At 49.8% G+C, this 18,711-nt stretch overlaps 1 protein-coding gene across 2 annotated transcripts; it reads right to left on the bottom strand.

Annotated features, from left to right (window-relative positions):
* Positions 1–577: 577 nt before the first annotated feature.
* Positions 578–18,007, bottom strand: ITGA10 (integrin subunit alpha 10). Of its 2 annotated transcripts, XM_040998507.1 has the most exons (30): positions 17,885–18,007; positions 16,375–16,486; positions 16,073–16,182; positions 15,779–15,870; positions 15,379–15,493; positions 14,603–14,730; positions 14,281–14,429; positions 13,545–13,695; positions 12,830–12,995; positions 12,608–12,681; positions 12,223–12,367; positions 11,870–12,018; positions 11,497–11,640; positions 11,176–11,379; positions 10,777–10,907; positions 9,944–10,110; positions 9,702–9,844; positions 9,201–9,314; positions 8,942–9,027; positions 8,632–8,773; positions 8,430–8,522; positions 8,195–8,271; positions 7,960–8,049; positions 7,473–7,557; positions 7,186–7,299; positions 6,868–6,948; positions 6,621–6,734; positions 5,398–5,493; positions 1,221–1,334; positions 578–958 (listed from the first exon to the last, which is right to left on the bottom strand). In XM_040998507.1, exons 1-30 carry the CDS (start codon positions 17,934–17,936, stop codon positions 887–889), a joined length of 3,510 nt encoding a protein of 1,169 aa, XP_040854441.1. In that variant the 5' UTR covers positions 17,937–18,007; the 3' UTR covers positions 578–886. The 2 variants fall into 2 exon arrangements, with proteins under 2 accessions (XP_040854441.1, XP_040854442.1); XM_040998508.1 differs by lacking the exons at positions 15,379–15,493; positions 15,779–15,870; positions 16,073–16,182; positions 16,375–16,486 and having other exon boundaries at positions 643–958; positions 17,885–17,981.
* Positions 18,008–18,711: the final 704 nt, after the last annotated feature.

The raw sequence follows: 18,711 nt of genomic DNA on the forward strand, positions 1-18,711 counted from the left end.
TGCTTTCCATCACAAAGCCCGCGGATGGGCTCAGGTTGGAGTGAGGCGTAAGCAAAACAGAGACAACACTGGGGCAGGTCCGCAGTCTTCTCTGCTATCCCAGCTCCGGCCACTTGGGGGCTCCCGGCCCCAGAGAAGCGGCGCCAGGCCTGGCTGGCCTCCCGGGAAGGCACGCCCAGCAGGCCTGGGGGCAGCTCCGGGTGACCAGCACCTGAGGGCGGCCCAGGGCGCTGCCAAGGCTCAGGTTTCGGGGAGGGGAGGAGGGAATGGCAGTTGCCCGTCTAAAGGCTTCTCTGTTCCTTGGAATTGTACAGAATGTCTCTTGTGGCTTTTCCTCCTCCCTCCTTTTTTTCCTGTTGACTCTCGCCATCCGGCTCTATGAATCACCAGACTCCACAGGAAAGCAGCAGATGTTGACTTTCCTTCTTTCAAGCCAACGTCAGCTCTCTCCTGTGGAGTAGGTGAGAGAGTGAGGGGAGAGGGGAATGAAGAATAAGCCTCACCCCTTCTCAATGCGAGGGAGGACAAAGAGGGAATCAGGGGAAGGAGTCAGGGATCTCAGGCAAACATTAAAAAAAAAAAAAAGTTTGATTACTGGCAACGGGAAGAAGGGCACCCAAACAAAGACGCCAATGTTGGCGGTGGAATGGGGATGGTGAGGAGCAGGAAGGCACAGGCTGTGAGTTGGGCGGGTCTGGGTGCCAGGCCTTCTCGTCTGAGGTAAAGCCTCATCTCCAGCCAACAGCATCCTCACGCCTCAAAAGTGGAGCGGGCTGCAGGTCTGGGGAGCCGGTCCAAAGGCTGCCGCTTGTCCCACTGAGCCCCCCAACCCTCTGCTCTCATGCCAGTCTCTTGAAGCAGCTGCCAGGAAGGACCTAGCAGGGCCTTATTCTACATTCGTGGCTCCAACTTCTCTTTTTTCTTCCTCAGGGATTTTCTTACGGGCGAAGAAGCCAAGCTGTAGAAGAAGAGATAAGACTCGTCATCGAACGGCCAGACTCGGGGACTTGGCCACCAGCCCTCAGACTTATCTGGTCTTTGCTTTGGTCCTCCTTCCAGAAATAACAGAAAATGTATTTGATCTGGCTGAGTTTAAGTCCGCGGCTATTTGTGGAATATAGTGAGGGGAGAGCCGGGCATCACACCACAGCCCGCCCAGCTGCCCAGCTGCCCAGCGCAGGTCTCGTCTGCTCGGCCTGCCTGGCTCAGGCAGCACTCACCTTCCACAGGCAGAAGACGAGGAGGGCAAGCAGCAGCAGCCCTCCCAGCACACTGCCCACGAGGATCCACAGGGAGATAAGGACCGGCGGGGCCTGGATCACCTCCAGCAGGCTCTGGGGTAGACGGAGTGTTTGTTCACATGTGCCCTTTAACCCAGCTACTTTCCCCACCCCCACCCTCCCATTATGGCAAAAGGCAGCCTCCAAATTGAATAAATAAATAAACCTTCTACTCAAAGGAAAGGGGGGGGGGTATGAAGATGCCTAATAGGTGCAGAGGCATAGTTGCATAGCAGGAATAGCCTTTTACTGTTCTAGTGGCACAGTAGGGCAACTATTGCTGGATGACATTTAACTGAACACATCGGGGCTGGCCATGTGGCACAGGAGGTTAATTTGCCACACACAACTCCAGCATCCCATATGAACAGGGGTTTGAGTCCTGATCATTCCACTTCTGAACCAGCTCCCTGCTCCTAGTTCTGGGAAAGCACCTGAAGATGGATGGTGGGCCTCTGACACCTACACAGGAGACAAAGGTGGGGTTCTAGCATTCTGGCTTTGGTCTGGCCCAGCCCTGGCCATTGTGGCCATAGGGGAGTGAGCCAGTGGGTAGATGATCTCTCTCTCTCTTTTACTCTGCTTTGCAAATAAGTAAATCTGTTTTAAAACTTAATTTTCTTTTTAAAATTTTTAATTTCTTTTTTAAACTTGATTTTCTAAAAAAAAAAAAAAAAAGCAAAATAGTATTTCAGGGCCTGGCACGATAGCATGTGCCAGGATCCCATATGGGTGCCAGTTCTAATCCCGGCAACTTCACTTTCCATCCAGGTCCCTGCTTGTGACCTGGGAAAGCAGTTGAGGACGGCCCAAAGCCTTGGGACCCTGTACCTGCTTGGGAGACCTGGAAGAGCTCCTGGCTCCTGGCTTCGGATTGGCTCAGCTCCAGCTGTTGCGGTCACTTGGGGAGTGAATCATCAGACAGACGGTCTTCCTCTCTGTCTCTCCTCCTCTCTGTATATCTGCCTTTTCAATAAAAATTAAAAAATATTTTCTAAAAAGTATTTCAAAATAGCTAATGCAGAGGATTTTTGAACATTTATGACACAAAGATGATAAAGTTCTGAGGTGAAAGATAGGTAATATCCTGATCTGATCACCATGTGTTTTAAACATGTACTGGAACGTCACGTTGTACCTCATAAACACTTATGATTACTATATCAATTAAAAATATAGGGGCCAATGCAATGGCATATCACACTAATCCTCTACCTTTATTTCTCAGCTGTTCCACTTCTAATAAAAAGATTTATTATTATCTATTAATTTTTAAAATTTTTATTATTTAAAATATTTAAATTGGAAAGTCAGATTTACAGAGAGAAGGAGAGGCAGAGAGGAAGATCTTCTGTCTGCTAAATTCACTCCCCAAGTAGCTGGGATGGCCAGAGCTGCACCCATCTGAAGCCAGGAGCCCAAAGCTTCTTCTGGGTCTCCCATGTGGGTGCAGGGTTCTAAGGCTTTGAGCTGTCCTTCACTGCTTTCCCAGGGCACAAGCAGGAAGCTGGATGAGAAGTGGGACCACCAGGATACAAACCAGTGCCCATATGGGATCCTGGCATGTGCAAGGCAAGGACTTGAGCTGCTAGGCCATTGCACTGGGCCCTGTTCCACTTCTGATACAGGTCCCTGCTAATGGCATGGGAATTGCTGGAGTCCTTGGGTCTTGTACCCCCATGGGAGACCTGGAAGAACCCGGCCCGTGGTTGTTAGATTGGGCCAACCCTGGCCACAGCAGCCATCTGGGAATTAAACCAGTATATGAAAGTTCTCTTTCTCTTCCCTTCCCTCTCTGTAATTCTGATTTTCTTTCACTTTTTTTCCTAAAGATTTATTTATTTTTATTGGAAAGTCAGATATACAGAGAGGAGGAAAGACAGAGAGAGAAAGATCTTCCATCCATTCACTCCCAAGTGATCTAAATGGCTGGTGCTGCGCCGATCCGAAGACAGGAGCCAGGAACTTCCTCCAGCTCTCCCACACGGGTGCAGGGTCCCAAGACTTTGGACCATTCTCAACTGCTTTCCCAGGCCACAAACAGGGAGCTGGATGCAAAGCGGAGCTGCTGGGATTAGAACCGGCGCCCATATGGGATCCTGGTGTTTTCAAGGTGAGGACTTTAAGCTGCTAGGCTACAGCACCGGGCCCTGTAATTCTGATTTTCTTTTCTTTTTCTTTTTTTTTTTTTTTAAAGATTTATTTTATTTTTATTGGAAAGGCAGATATACAGAGAGGAGAGACAGAGAGGAAGATCTTCCGTCCGATGATTCACTCCCCAAGTGAGCGCAACGGTCGATGCTATGCCGATCCGAAGCCAGGAGCCTCTTCCGGGTCTCCCACGTGGGTGCAGGGTCCCAAAGCTTTGGGCCGTCCTCGACTGCTTTCCCAGGCCACAAGCGGGGAGCTGGATGGGAAGCGGGGCTGCCGGGATTAGAACCGGCGCCCATATGGGATCCCGGGCGTGCAAGGCGAGGACCTTAACCACTTGCGCCACCGCACTGGGCCCTGATTTTCAAACAAAATAAAGAAATAATGTTTCTTTGGGTCAGGCAATGTGGCCCAGTGGGTTCAGTATCACGTAGGTACCTATCAGAGTACTGGCTGCTAGTCCATTCTGCGCCCAACCCCCCCTTTTTTTTTTAATTTATTTATTTGAAAGGTAGTTACAGAGTGGGAGATAGGCTGGGTATGAGGGGTGGGAGTCTCTGTTATCCACCGAATAACTCTCCAAATGACCATAGCAGCCGGAAATGGGCAGATCCGAAGCCCAAAGCTTTTTTCAGGTTTTCCACATGAATGATAGAGGGCTGAAGCACATGGGCCATCCTCTGCTGCTTTCCCAGGCCATAAGCAAGGAGCTGGATGGGAAATGGAATAGCCAGGACACTAACCAGCACCATATGGATTACCAGCAACGGAAGGTAGAGGGTTAGCTTGCTAAGCTACCATGCAACCCTTAAATAATACCTTTTTTTTTTTTTTTTAAGGAAGAAATAGCTAGGAGTTGAGGCAATCCTACGTGTATTGATTCATCACATTAAAATAAAACCATATATTTTAATTTCAGTTTCACAAAATTTTCAAAAAGTTTATTTTTATTTATTTGAAATAACAACTGTAAGAGATTGATAAAAGATTTGCTGTCTGCTGGTTCACTCCTAAAATGCCAGGAGCAAACATGACTAGGCCAGGCCACGGCCAAGAGTTAAGAAAGAACTGGACCCACACCTTCCACATGAGTGGTAGGGACTCAATACACGAGGCATTGCCTGCTACTTCCCAGGGTGCACATGAACAGGAAGCTGCATCAGAGGTGCAGATGGAACACTGTTTCAGCTACTGCAATATGGGATTGAGCATCACAAGTAGTGTCATAACCCACGGTGCTATAATGCTTGCCATCATATGTCTTTTAAAGTTATATTTTCGGGCCCGGAGCCATGGCCTAGCGGCTAAAGTCCTCACCTTGAACGCGCCCAGGATCCCATATGGGCTGCCAGTTCTAATCCCGGCAGCTCCATTTCCCATCCAGCTCCCTGTTTGTGACCTGGGAAAGCAGTCGAGGACAGCCCAAAGCTTTGGGACCCTGCACCCATGTGGGAGACCCGGAAGAGGTTCCTGGTTCCCGGCTTTGGATCGGCGCAGCACCAGCTGTTACGGAAGTTATATTTTCTTTTATTTATTTGAAAGGTAGAGCAAATGAAAGAGGGAGGGAAAGAAAGAGAGAGAGAGAGAGAGAATCTTCCATTCACTGACATTCTTGCCAAATGCCTGCAACGACTAGGTCTGGGCCAAAACAAAGCCAGGAGCCAGGAACTGCTTCTGGGTGTTTGATGTGAAGGGCCCGGACCCAAGTAAATGAGCCATCACGCGCTGTTTCCAGGGCGCACACTACAAGGAAGCTGGATTGGAAGTGGAACAAGCACTGGAAGCCAGGCCTTCTGCGATGAGAACGTGGGCGTTCCAAGCATCCTCTTAGCCACTGAACCACCACACCTGTTCCAGCTCATCCTTTTGGACTCACCGACTGCTGCCCGTTGGAGAGGCCTTTATTACCGGCCGGTGCCCTCACCCCACCCCCACTGTGATTGTTCTGACAGCTCTCCAGCCTCACCTCACTCCGACGCGAGGCTTCAGTCAGCTGTAGGACACTGCCCTCTTCAGTTCCCAGTTCAAACGTGCTGACCACTGTCAGGGACTTGAACTTGGCCTGCGGAGTAAGCGAGTTGAAAGGCATTTAAAATGAGCCATCACTAAGTGTGATTCTTTGGAATCCTGAGAGCAAAGTTGAGGCTGCGAGGTACAACTTGCAGGGCCCTGGAGATCAGAAACAAAGGTTACAGACCAAAGGGGAATGAGAGGAAAAGTAACAGACAGGAAGCCTTTGGCCCTTCAGCTATGAGCTTCCCTTCTGGCTGAGTTAGAAGTCATCCTCTCTGAGGATCCAGGAAGTGTTTCTAATTTCCACCAACCCTGGTGTTTAATTCCCCATCACTGTACTAGAAGATGCTTGGGGTCAGAAAGGAGGGTGGAGGGCAGGAAGTTATCAAAGAAAGATAAAGATAAAAGCAGACTTAGAGAAGGATGGCTTTTCCGATCTACCTTCCTTAAAATATCCCAGGGATTTTGTGTTATTCACATTGGACCATCTGCTGTATGTATGGGAAAGCACAGCACAAAGCCCTGGTGCTAGGTAGCGAACTTCCCTGCTCAGGAACTCACCCTGGGTCCTGACTGCCTGTTTTGTTAAGTTCAACCTCATCCCCCGCCCCCCAGCTTCAGAGGTCTTTCATAATCTGGATCCCCTTTGACTGTACAGTCTTATTTCTCATTTACCCTTCAGTGCGAATCTGATATATGATGACGTTTATTTGTTTATTCATTTAAGAAAAAAAACATATTAAGTGACAAATGTGGCAGGATGTTCAGTGTTGAACATATCCTCAGTGTTGATTAACACAGAGCCTTTTACTGATGGGCACTTGACAAATTAGTGACTGATTAGGCATCCTATAAATATTGATTAATGGCAAGTAGAGAGAAACACAAGAATGAAAACAGCTGTTACTGAGTGCTCAACATATGTCCAGCTGACTATTCTTTTGTTCTTTATGACAACCCCATGGAATAGATAGTATCTTTCCTATTTGAGGGATCAGAAAGGAAAGATTACAGAAAGATGAAATAGACTGTTCAGGGTGGAATAGCCTGTAGAAGACAAAATCTGAAACTTAAATGTGGTTCTGTTTACTTCTAAAACCTATGCTAAAGTTCCAAAGAGGAACAGAGGGGAGAGTAGTAAAAAAAAAAAAAAAAGAGGAGAGAGAGAAGGTTTACCCTCCGGAAAAATTCATTGTGAATCAGCCTCAGCAGTCCGATGGAGACCTCCGTCCCCTTGGCCAGCTGCCCAAGGTGGCACCGCACGACCTGACAGTGGGTATTGCTCTCATTCTGTTGGCAGAGAGACAGCTCAGGACCCTGAGCTGGAAGGGTTCCCCTGCACCTCCCTGAGGCCCCATGCCCTGTCACCAGGCACCCATCACGGCTTGCGCGCACACTCCAGTCTCCGTCTTGTGAGCCATACCAGTCTGCTTGTATGCTGAAGTTCTTGTGGATGCACGGGGGGCCCTGGGGCCTCGGTCAGGTTCTGCACCGTGCAGCTTGCCTAGAGGAAGATCTCACTTGAAGAGACTCTCATGAGGGGACACACTACCCACATTCTTGCAGTTTTGTCCTATATAATCTTTTTTTTGCTTTCAAAGGAGCTACCCACGTAAAAGAGCCCTTCCAGGGAACCTGCAGAGCAGTGAGCTGACAGGGACCTTCCTGCTGCTCTGGCCAGCTTCGGTAAGCCCACGAGCTCAGTGGGGCAGGAGTCCACATGCTACCGGTTCAGACTCACGTTGCTAGTGATGACTTGAGACAGTGACAGGAAGTAATTGCCCCCATGAGCCACAGCTGGAAGGAGGGCTGAGACGATGAGGCCTCTAACCATATAGCAGCCAAGGTTCTGAACCTAGATTAGACATGGAAAGAGACGGGAAGCCATAGACCCTCTGTTCCCCTTCACCATAGCCACCCTGAAAATCTAGTCAACTTGTCGCCTCCTTTTCCCACACAGCTATTTCTCTTTCCCTTTTCCACCTCCTCAGCACCCACACTCATGCCAAGATCCCCCCAGCTTCTCACCCTAAGAGTAGTTTTGAATTCAGGGCCAGGATCCACAGGGAGGGTCCCATAGGGATGAACCTCATAGCGGTGCAGGGTGGAGTCACTGCATGGGCATCAAACGGGGGAGTGCAAGGTCATGGCCATGACACAGACACTAAGGCGCACAGTCCACACACAGACATGCATGCGGAGAAGGCAAGGCCAACACTGGGATAAACACATAGGGATACATGGAAAAGGCAGAAACTGAACATGACATGACTTGATATAAACTTTATAGTCGCAGCTCATAAACTGTCATTCCAGACCTATGCCCAGGGCCCAGGAAAGTGCTATGCTAATGGTTCAAAGAAAACATTCAGTGTAAGTTGGGGCTGAAGCCAAAGAGACTGAATAGCTCCAAGGGTTTGGATTCCTATAAATGCCGAATAATTGGAAGGGAAGAGACAAAGAACATGAAGGGTCTGCAGTCAGAATTGGGTCCCAGCTAGGAGCCAGGCCATACCTAGAAAACAGGAGGTGGGGCTCATATTGAACGTAGGCTGAGGTCTGGGCCGTGTTGTCTTGAAGCGTGGTGTTTGTCTCCAGGCTGTTGCTGTAGGGTTGGGGTTTGGTGGAAGGGAAGAGGCTTACATCCCAACCTCTCTTCAGACATCCTTCTCTGCTAATACAGGAGTCCATGCTGCCCTACGCCCCCCGTCCCCAGGCAGGACCCAACAGCAGAGGGCTTGAAGAAACACCTGGTGGCAGTCAGCCTCACGGTGGCCTGGCTCAGGAGGGAGGAGCAGCTAAACTCAAACTCTAACAGAAAGGTGACCTGGGGACACAGAACAGGGGCCAGTGATCGACGCCTCCTCATGGCATGATTCCAAAGGAATGGGAGGCTCATGAGCCTCCCCTGCGGGACACCCAGGCTGCACAGACACCCAGCCCCTACCCTCCCAGAGCAGTTTTCTCATCTGCACCCCTACTCACCTTGGCTCGAGCCTGGAACACAGGATGTCCCACGCTGCAGAGCCGGCTGTGAGCAGAAGGGGCTGTGCATTCCACCTTCACCGGGCTATCCCTCTGAGGGCAGAGGAGTGTGGGTGGGGCTGGAGCGCAGGCTCAAGGCCAAGACCCAAGCTTCTTCCTCTTCCTTTCTCTCTGCCTCCCCCACCCTCTCCTCCAAGGGCACCTGAGGAGCGAGGCTGGTCAGATGGAGGTTTCTGGAGAAGCTGAGAATCAGGCTAGTGTTGTAGGCATTCTCCTTCCTGTTCTCCAGGGTGGCTGACACCACAACTTTGCGCCGGCCACCTCGAACCACAAATGGGGCCTTTCTGTCAGAGGTGGGAAAGGGAGAGGCCAGGACTTGGAGAGCAGTGCCCAAAGCTTCCCTCCTGTCTTGCAGAAAAGACAATCTCCCCACCCAACCCCCAAGGTCTCCTTCAAGTCCCTTCCTCTCTGTCTCAAGTCACCCTGGCTTGCCCAGTTCCTGACCAACCAACCTGGAGCCTCTGATATCCATATGAGCTCGAAGCACCAGGTCTGTGACACATTCATTGTCAGGACCACAGTCCTTTGAGAAGGGGATCTAGAGGAGAGAGGATGGGCTGAGGGGAAGGCCAGCAGAGAATAGAGCTGGGGGAAAGTGGGGAGTAGGGACGATTTGACGAGAGGTCTCCCGGTGAGCTCCCTGAACTCTTGGAAGTCGCTGGGAGGGTGGTGTCGGGACCCAGGACCAGGGCAGGGTGTGGCACTGCTGACCAGCTTGCGGACAGAGGTAGGTGAACCTTCATCCAACACAGGCCCCGGTTTTGTGGTGTTGTCCAAGGCAAAGGTCACAGTCAAAGCCACTGGGCGGAGGTAATCTGATGTATCCTGAGGGAGATCAGGTTGAATGATCATGGGGATCTAGGATTTGGGGAACAACCCAGGCCTCTGGGACAGAGCATGCTAGGGACAGAACATGGTAGCTGTGGTTGTCACTTAAGGAGCACTTTCTGAGCACCGAGAATGAATCTCGTGTCTTATCGAACCTATTACATTTCATTGATTTTTTAAAAGCATCTTATGATATAGTTATTATTGTCATCCCTTTGCAGACAAGGAGTCTGAGGTCTGGAGGTTAAATGACCTTTCAGAATTTACAGGTGGCAGAGCCAGGATCCAAAGCCACATGAACTGTCCCACTTCTACAGCTTTGGCTTCCTTGCTGACTCCGCTGCTCTCAGGCCCCGAGGCAAAGCGGTCCCTGCCCCTCCTCACCAGCATGTGGAAATGCAGCTGCTCACAAGTGACGTTCCCCACGCTGAGCCGGAGCCGCCGAGGGGACAGCCTCTGACCTGAACCGTCGAATGCTGCTCGGGCTCCGGTCGTCCACTCGTCCAGTGATGCTGTGAATCGGATATCTGAGTGGGAGAGGCAAAAAAAAAGAAGATGGAGATGGGCCCAGAGAACATAGCAGGCAAGGGAATGAGAACTGCCTAGAAGGTACTCCAGTCACTCACGGAACCGCCGGTCCCAGCGACCAGGTGTGCGGGATGTCACTCGGAAGCAAAGGGCTGCGCTCAGACAGGCTGCCTTCTGGCCTCGCCGTTTACAGTCCCTGTGCACCACGCTGATGGCCGGAGGGGTCACGTCCAGTGATGGGGCCAAGTGAACAATAGGCCGGGAACTGGGAACAGGGTGGGAAAGGATTTCTAGCGGTGGGGAGTATGACCTCTATGCTGTCAAGGGAGAGAATGCCCGGGTGACTGACAGAAGGGAAAAAGTAGAATCAGTTTTATAAGCATTCCCCTTGCACTAAGCACTGCGCTAAATAAATGCTTAATGGATTATCTCATTTAATCCCTAACATTTATCTGTAAAGAGAGGTGTTATTATTTTGAAGTTTATTTTTATGTGTTTGGAAGGCAAAGTGACAGAGAAAGGTCTTCCATCTGCTGGTCACGCCCTCACCCTCATCCCAAATGTCCACAGAAGCTGGGGCTGGGCCAGGCTGTAGCCAGGAGCCAGGAACTGCATCTGGGACTCCTGTGTGGGTGGTGGGGACCAATGACTTGAGCCATTCATTACCTGATGGCTCCCAGAGCAGAAAAATTAATTGAAAGCAGATGCAAGATTCAAAACCAGGAAATCCGATAAGGAACATGGGCATCCTAACCACTGGCTTAACCTGTACTGCCATAACACCCACTCCTAGATCCTACTATTGTTCCTGTTTATAAACTAGGGATGGAAGTACAGGAGTACAGGCCAAGAAACTCAAATCTACTTGTGTGTCTTCAGAGCTTCACTCTATACTCTGCTGTCTGGGACTACCCATGCTGAGACTCCTCACCTGAGCAGAATGGCTGCACCCTGAGCACCCACAGCCACATCTACCAAGTCATCTCCATCTAGATCGAGCCGGCCATCCACACTTCGGCCAAAGTAGCTGAGGGCCTGTGGCAAGGAGGCAGCAGCAATTCGCTGAGAGGAAGAGAGCGATGACTAAGGAAGGGACCCATAGGCTGGCCTTCTCAAGCTTCCCATCTAGCTCATTCCAGTTCTCTCATTAGGCAGAGAAAGCACCCCAAGTTTAAGAGCCACCACTTCAGCGTAGCATGTGTGTGTGTGTGTACAGACAAAAGCATTTGCTCAGTTTGGCACTCTAGTCAAACAGACTATTAGTAAGCAAGGAGCACATCTCCCTTCCCCACCCTACAGCCATGCCCTGCTTGATGTGGGCACGCCTAACCTGGGCAGGATGTGGCCTGAGTCCACCCTGGCTTCCATGATACAGGTACAAGGCTCCCTGGTGCCCATCCTCCAGGGGTGCCCCCACTGCCACATCAGCAAAGCCATCTTGGTTCAGGTCAGGAAGAGCCCCCATGGCAAAGCCAAACCGAGCATCCTGGGGTGGTTCAGGCTGAAGTGTTCCTTGGAGGTTCAACAAGGACGGCTGGGAGAGTAAAAGAGAAAGTAGAACATTAACCTGGCAGCCCCAACCTCTCAGCAAACTTTCCAATGTATGGTATCTTCTTTCCTCCCTTCAACCCCCACACCCTGCAAGCCTCACCTGGCCTACCAGGTACACATACACACGTCCTGTCTCCTTGTTCTGGGGTCCCAGGAACATGGGGGCAGCCACAAGTAAGACATCAGTTGTTCCATCCCTATCCGTATCCAATGGACAGAGCTCACTGCCAAAGTAGGAGCCAATCTGGGGAGCGAGGCGTGGTGATTACCCCAGGGAAGAGAAATTCAGCGGGACTCAGTGGGAGGCACTCACCCACTTGCCCATCTGGACCTTGGATCCTTCAAAGACTCTGCTAAGCAGAATTCAGCACAGATCTTTTTCAGCTCTGCCTCTCTCTGCCCTGCACGCCCTTCACCCACAGTCTGGAGGTCCCTGAGGATGTAAGGGTCCCACTGTTCTTTGGGTGCCCTACCTGCTCCCCCTGGAGGCTCTGGGCAACCTTCACGGTCCCATCTTTCTTAAGCTGGAAGGCGATGACTTTTCCTCGATGCCTAAATCGAGGAGCCCCTGAGAGAAAGAGGCGACGTCCACCCGGCAAAAGCATAGAGGACACAGAGTAACCTAGAAGTAGGCAGAGCACCAGAGGGAGAAGAGAAAGATGCTGGAATTAGAGCTGGAGGGTTCCCGAAAGCACAGGAGGACATCTCAGGGGAAGCAGGATAAGAGCAGTGAGAAGCTGAGTGAGTTAAGAGTACCTCATCCTGCCCACGAGGGAAGCACTGCCTTTCCCCATTCCCCTAGTGCTCGCAATTGCCTGCTACTCACCTAGATAGGCCGCGTGGTTCTGCAATGCTGAGGGGAACTCATCTTCCAGGGCCGTTCGCGGGGGGAAAAGGCGGTGGCCGTCTTCAAGCCAAAGCACTGAGCCCCCCCAGTCATAGGCTCCCACCATCCCAAAGAGAATCCCATCCTGTGGGGCACAAGCCGATGGGGTCACTGAGAAGACAAGGGAAACAGGGGGAACAATTTCTCTGGGAGTGGGCAGGTCACTGGGGTGAGCTGGAAAGGCACAGGAAAGCCAGGGTGGATGGTGGCTAAAACAGGAACATGGAAGGATGCTGGGACTGGAGCTGTCCAACTCAGAGGCTGGAAGGGGTCAGTAGGGGTCAGAGGTCGGGAGCTACCTTGAAAGGGTTATAATTTGTCCAACCTTTAGCTGATGAGTAGAGAAACCAATCTGAGACATTTCTAAGCCAAAGGAGCTTTCATTTTCTCCACGGGATCCTTAACATGAGGGAATATGGAAGCAAGGTCAGGAGACGGTCATTTCCCCTTTGACTTAAACAACTCACTCGAGGGTCCCATCTTCATTCCAGAATCCCACCATCAGCAGCAGCAGCTCTGTTCTCCATTATGCCAGGATAAGCATTACCCTCAAGACCAAAAATCCGGTCTCCTAGTGCATCCACAATGTCAGTGAGTGCAGCCTCATCAGTGACATTGAAGAAAAATCGCTCATCTGGATCACTGGCAATAGCTCTGATCTCCTTCAGGAAGGAGCTGGGGTCACGCTGCCTCCTCAGATAGTGACCCAGGACCTGAGGTCAGGAAACCAAGACAGAGTCAGTGAGCTGAGGGAATGAAGTGCTAGAGCTGGTGCAGAAAACAGCCTGCCCAGGTGAAGGAAGGCAAATGCCGCTGATGTTTAGAAATAACATCCAGAATGCTCCCTCAGGTTCTTGTTTTTTTAAGGTCATTCCTCCTGGGGTGGATGTTGTGATGCAGTGGGTTAAGCCACCACTTGGTACCCACATTGGATACCCACACTGGACAGAGGAGTGTTGATTTGAGTCCCAGCTATGCTGCATTTCGAATCCAGAATTCCCGATAACGCACTTTGGGAGGCATTAGAAAATGGTCCAAGTGCTTACACTCCCATCATGTGGGAGGCCTAGATGGAATTCTGGGTTCCTGTTTGTCCTGACCCAGCTCTCGCTATACAGCCATTTGGGAAGTGGACCAAAGAATGGATGATCTGTGTGTGTGTGTATGTGACTATGCCTTTCAAAAAATAAATAAAACTTAAAGAAAAAACAACCATCACTCCTCCCTCTCTTATGTTTTCTAGATGCAGAGTTAATTCTCACCGCTATCCCATAGCGTGTCACCCTGCCAGCCTCGCAGGCCTTCAGTGCTGCGGGAAGCTCCTCTCCATCATGCGACTCTCCATCGGTGACTACCACGAGTAATCTGGCAGCCTCTGGTCGGCCTCCACGGCTCTGACTGAACCCTTCTGTGCTGAGAAGAAAAAGAAAGGAGTGAGTATGGACACACACACAGAAGATTTAACATTGTCATCAGTTCAGTGGGGTCAGGCTCCTTGCCTCAGAGGTTACTTCCTATGTGTCTAAAACGGAGTCTGACACAGAATAAGAGCTCAAATCCATGACAGTCTAGAATGCATGGAGTACCCTATGACTAAAGCAAACAAGTGCAAACCTCACTCATTCATGGAGTCATTCAATAAACAGTGCACTTGTAAGAACAAGTTGTAAGAGAATAAACATAGACTAGGGGAGAATGGTCATGTCAGAAGTCTTTCCAGAGATGAGTTTTGAATCATGGCTAGGTCAGGAGTGATGGAGAACCTGAGGGTCAGGGTCAAAGTTGAAGTGGAGGAAAGATGCAGGCACAGAGCCTGTAGAAATGCAATGAGAGCTAAATGCAGTGACAGCTAAACTATTTTCTGTGCCACTAATATGCATAGTCTTCCATCACACACCATTGATATTCATAGAAAAGTAAGCATGTAAGATGATGCTTATAATGTACCCCAAGCCCTCCCCTTCCAAGCCTGCCTCACCCCTCTTTGCAATGCCTCACCAGGCCACCAGGATTGCTTGGGCAGTCTTTGTTTCTCGCCCCTCCCGTCGACTGAGGTTCCTTGCTGCTCTCACCACTTCTTCCTTAGTTCGGAAATCTCCTAGGGACCACTCATGTACAGGGCTTTCCCCATACTGTACCAATCCCACCTGGAAATAAAGTGTGCAATCAAATGGAATGTGGGCACATGGGAGAGGAGGAAAAAGGGAAAAGAAAGTTGTGAGAGAATGGAGTTGACTAGCTAGATACTACTGAAAACACAATTTATATTCATCCCCTCTCTTCCCATCTCTTTGCTGCCATCCATCTTGCTTTCTCTTACCTGTATCTGCTCTGGATCAATAAACAGTCTCCCTACCAGCCTTCTCAGGAAGGTCTGAACTTCAGACCAAGGGTAGATGCTGTTGGAGCCATCCAGAACAATGACAACATCCATGTAGGTGGGGCAGCCTAAGAGTAAGAGTATGGTTAAGGGGAACCAAGAAGTAGAGGGATATTTGGGCTGGGGAGCAACAAGAGGTCATGGGTGGGTACATTTAATTCATACATTTATCAGGCACTCCTCACATGCGCAGGAGGAAATGTACCAAGTGCAGGAATGAATGAAAGAGGAGAAGCACATATTCGCCAAGAAACAAAGAAGAAATAAGTGCTAGGTGGAAACTTAGCACCACCATGTGCTATAGAATGAGTGGGTTAGTTCTGGTGCTGGGAACCACAGGAGACAGCAACCAGGAAGACACTGAAAACTGAAAATATCTCAGGAGAGGGGGAGCAGGTCAAACAAAAGGAAAGGGAGGTATGAAAACAGATGACACATAGGAGCATGGGGAGATGAAGGCATGTGGGCAAGGCACCGAAGGTGTAAAGGGAGAAGGTGTTTTTGATCTGGCTATGTCATAGTATGGAGGCTAGAGGCCTTAGTAAGAAGTTTGCTTATATTCCACTAGAGAATATGAAGCTTTTGCAGGTACATTAGGAAGCAGCAAGGACAGCCCTGCGAGTCCTCTGCTAGGCATGGAATCCCTTTGCCCCAGCTTTTCCCCACCCAGCACCCCCTTCCAAGAATTGAGTCCTTGGGTCCTCCTTCGGGCTCACGTTGGGCAGTGGGTGCCAGGCTTCCCTGAGGCCGAAATGAAGCATCCACATGGGCACATATCCCAGAACTGAAGACAGAGCTGCCGCAAGCACGAGACCAAAGAGGGGCACAGGCCTGGGAAGCAGTGGGAGAAATCATTAGTTTGGTAAGGTACCCTCAGAACAAGTTCCCAGCTAAAGCGAAACTTTGAGACTATTTCTGGAGATGCCCCAACCTTGTTATGCAGTAATTTTTTTAAGCAATTTCTTTTCTCTTACATTGCTTTTTTTTTTTTTTTTTTTTGCTATGCAGTAATTTTAACTCTTTGGCCTCTCCATGTAGACCAGCTTCCCTTACCTCACCACTCTTGCCTCTGCCACCAGCCTTCAGAGACCCTGCTGCCACCTTTCCTTAGCTCACCATAAATCCCCCACTGCCATCCGTCTCCAGTAGAGACATCCCCAGGTGCATATTCACAGCAGGACGAGACGAATTTCCCAGTTGATAATCACCTGGTTGGGATGAGGATGGGGGGAGGGAGGAGAAGGAAGAGTGTGGGTCACAGGTGGAGCTTGAGTTCAGAGTGAGTTTTGGGAGGGATTGGCACCAGAGGAGGATGCAGTGTGAGTTACAAGGGTGAAGAAACATGTATAAGGGATCAAAGTTGCAAAGGTATCAAGGTTAAGAGTCGAGGAGAAGCATCAGACGTCTTACCCAAGTGGCTCTTGGCACATGGGGCACTGTGAGCGCCCCCTATGGGACAACGATAGACATCCCCTCTCCGATCTCCAGAAGGCCCATCCCAGGGGGCACCCACCAGCATCCTAAGAGGAAGATATGAAGATAAAAGCATAGGGTGAACATGACCTTTGACACAAACCCTAGGGACAGTGCACGTAGGTGGCAACTTCAGAGCCCCAGCCACACTGAAAAGTGCAGATAAACACATATTCCCATCCATCTTGCCTCCCCTCCATCAGTACAGTCCCATTCCCATGAAATTCTCATAACCTCACCATCGTCGTCCACCCACAACATGCTGTAAAACACTGTATCCAAATTCAGCCTCTGGTGGCCCTGGGAACATGCGTGGGTGATGCACATCCAGGTTAAAGGAGAAGCAGAGACCTGGGGGCCAGGATCGTAAGGTTAATCTGGAATGTTCAGAGTCAATAAGTCACCAGAGAGAAGTCATGAGGGAATGTCTTGGGATCAGTGTCTCTCCCTGCTTCTTACTGATGAGTTCTCCTGGCCTTTGTCAATGTCATGTATTCCGATGACCATCTTCCTGTTTGGGTCTAGTGGCTCTCTGCCATGCTGAAGCACAGCTGTATTTTTATTCTTGCTCCTGAAATCTCATTCACAGACATATCTGGAAAAGTCAAGTTACGCTCTTGTGCCTCATTCCTCCTACACATCCTCCTCTGTGAGGGCCCAAAAAGGGAGGGGGCCTTTTGCAGACCCAGAACAACATCCCTTCCCAGAACAAGAGGGAGAATGAGAAGAGGTGAAGGAGCACCAAGTGTCTGGGTCCCTCTTCTTTCTAGCTCTTCTTGATTTCCAGGGCTCCTGCCACACTTTCACTCTCTAATGCCTAGGTCCCTCCTCGGTTCCAGCCCTGGCAACCTCAGTGGTAATTAACCGGGTGGGGCCACCCGCCTGCTCACACACAGTTTGCCATCTGCGCTTACCAAGGGTCCCATCACCCCCAAAGTTTCCCACAACCCGCTTCCTTTTAACTCATTCACTCTCCCAACTTTTTATCTGTCCACCACCATGGTTCCAGTCTCCAGACCACAACATAGACCCCCAATCATGTTCTGGTTGATTCATCCCCTTACTCCAATTCCTCTAAATCAGAGCTGGTATTTTAGGAAACAAAGATTACAGAGCACTGGAAAGGAAGAATTTCAGGCCTCTTGCCTCTCCCATGGCTCCTTCCCCAAGTGTGCCTGGCTCTGGATTTTCAAGCAGCCCCCTCTCAGGCTACACATCCCCCTGCTTCCCCAGCACACACACCCCACCACTAAAGGCTATAGCTCTATCCCAGGCCACGTTCATTTTTCAGAAAGGTGCTTTCTATGTGAACCTTTTTATTTTCAGGAAACTGGCAGGGCTGTATGATCTGGAGCTGTACCTCACAGGTTGGGTAAACCCAGAGTTCTGACCACATAGTCAGTTATGCCTCAAGCCTCAAAGACCACCAACGGTAGTAGAGGGAAGGACTCTAATAGGAATCAGACCAGCCACGTGGAAGGTCCCATTATGTTTCTGTCTCCTCAATCCTACAGTGAATTTTTAGAAAATTAAATGTAAATCTAATGCAAAGGCCTGGGTACTTTTAGCCTTTGTCCGTCTTGCTAACGAAGCAGTCATGTTAAAGATGTGAATAATACACACACATGCGCACGCACACACACATAGAATCAATACTAACTTTTTACCCTGCCTCCTAAAGAATTTTACCCCTAATGGTCCCATCTCAAATCTCTCATTCCCAGAAGAAATGAAGAAAACTTCCCTCACCTGTCAGGAACATCAGGGGCAAGAACAGGTGAGGGAAGAGGGCGAGCTTCATGCCTGGTTGTTCTCTGTCCTGTATGCAAAGTCCTCTGTGCCTCTGTCCCTCTCTTTTTCTGTTTTCTTTACTTTCCCTCTCATCCTGCCCCCTCCCACTGGCAGCTAAAAATAAAATTGGAAGGAATGGGAGGAGTGATGGTGGGGAACTGTGGGGAGCCCCAGACTAAGGAAAGGATTGAGCCCTCTTAGTCTCTCCTTCTCTGCCTTGATGCTGCCCCCTGCAGGCCTCACTTCAACATCCAAGGCAAACGGCATTTGGACCATTTGTCCTGTTTGTTCTCCATCTTTTCTTGTTGCCTGTCAATATTCTTCTCAGGCTTAGAAGAGAGAGACTAGGAGTGGAACGCCGATTCCTCTCACTCCCTAACTTTATTGATACCAACCTGGGATAAGGAAATCTAAAGAGCTGACACAAGTGGTATCATTTCCTCACCCTCCCAAGGGAATCCCAACCTGTGAAGACACAGCCCCCAAACCGAGCCTTACCTGCCACACACCATTCAATTTTGTTTGTGGCTTTTGACTTACGCTGCCTTGCAGTGTTACAATTCTTGGTGATATATCTATGATGTAGTATTTTGTGAGGCTAGTATAATCACTTCAGCATTAAATTGCATCTCCTCACTCAAACCTAACTTCTCAACTAGGCTATACACTTCTTGAAGTTTATGATGAGAACCATGGAGCTTCTTAGCTTTTTGTATGTTCACTACCTAGGATCTTGTCCTTCACACTGAATGTACTCAATGAAAATGTATGAATAACGTTAGTAT

This window comes from Ochotona curzoniae, unplaced genomic scaffold (genome assembly GCF_017591425.1).
Source record: "Ochotona curzoniae isolate NIBS_2020 unplaced genomic scaffold, NIBS_Ocur_1.0 scaffold_1037, whole genome shotgun sequence".
NCBI lineage: Eukaryota > Metazoa > Chordata > Mammalia > Lagomorpha > Ochotonidae > Ochotona > Ochotona curzoniae.

Coding starts and splice junctions, on each gene's coding strand:
- ITGA10 (XM_040998507.1), bottom strand. CDS start 17,936: ATGAAGCTCGCCCTCTTCCCTCACCTGTTCTTGCCCCTGATGTTCCTG. Junction 12,019..12,222: donor GAACCACGCGGCCTATCTAG/GTGAGTAGCAGG, acceptor GCCTACTTCTAG/GTTACTCTGTGTCCTCTATG. Junction 9,845..9,943: donor TCGCTGGGACCGGCGGTTCC/GTGAGTGACTGG, acceptor TCTCCCACTCAG/ATATCCGATTCACAGCATCA.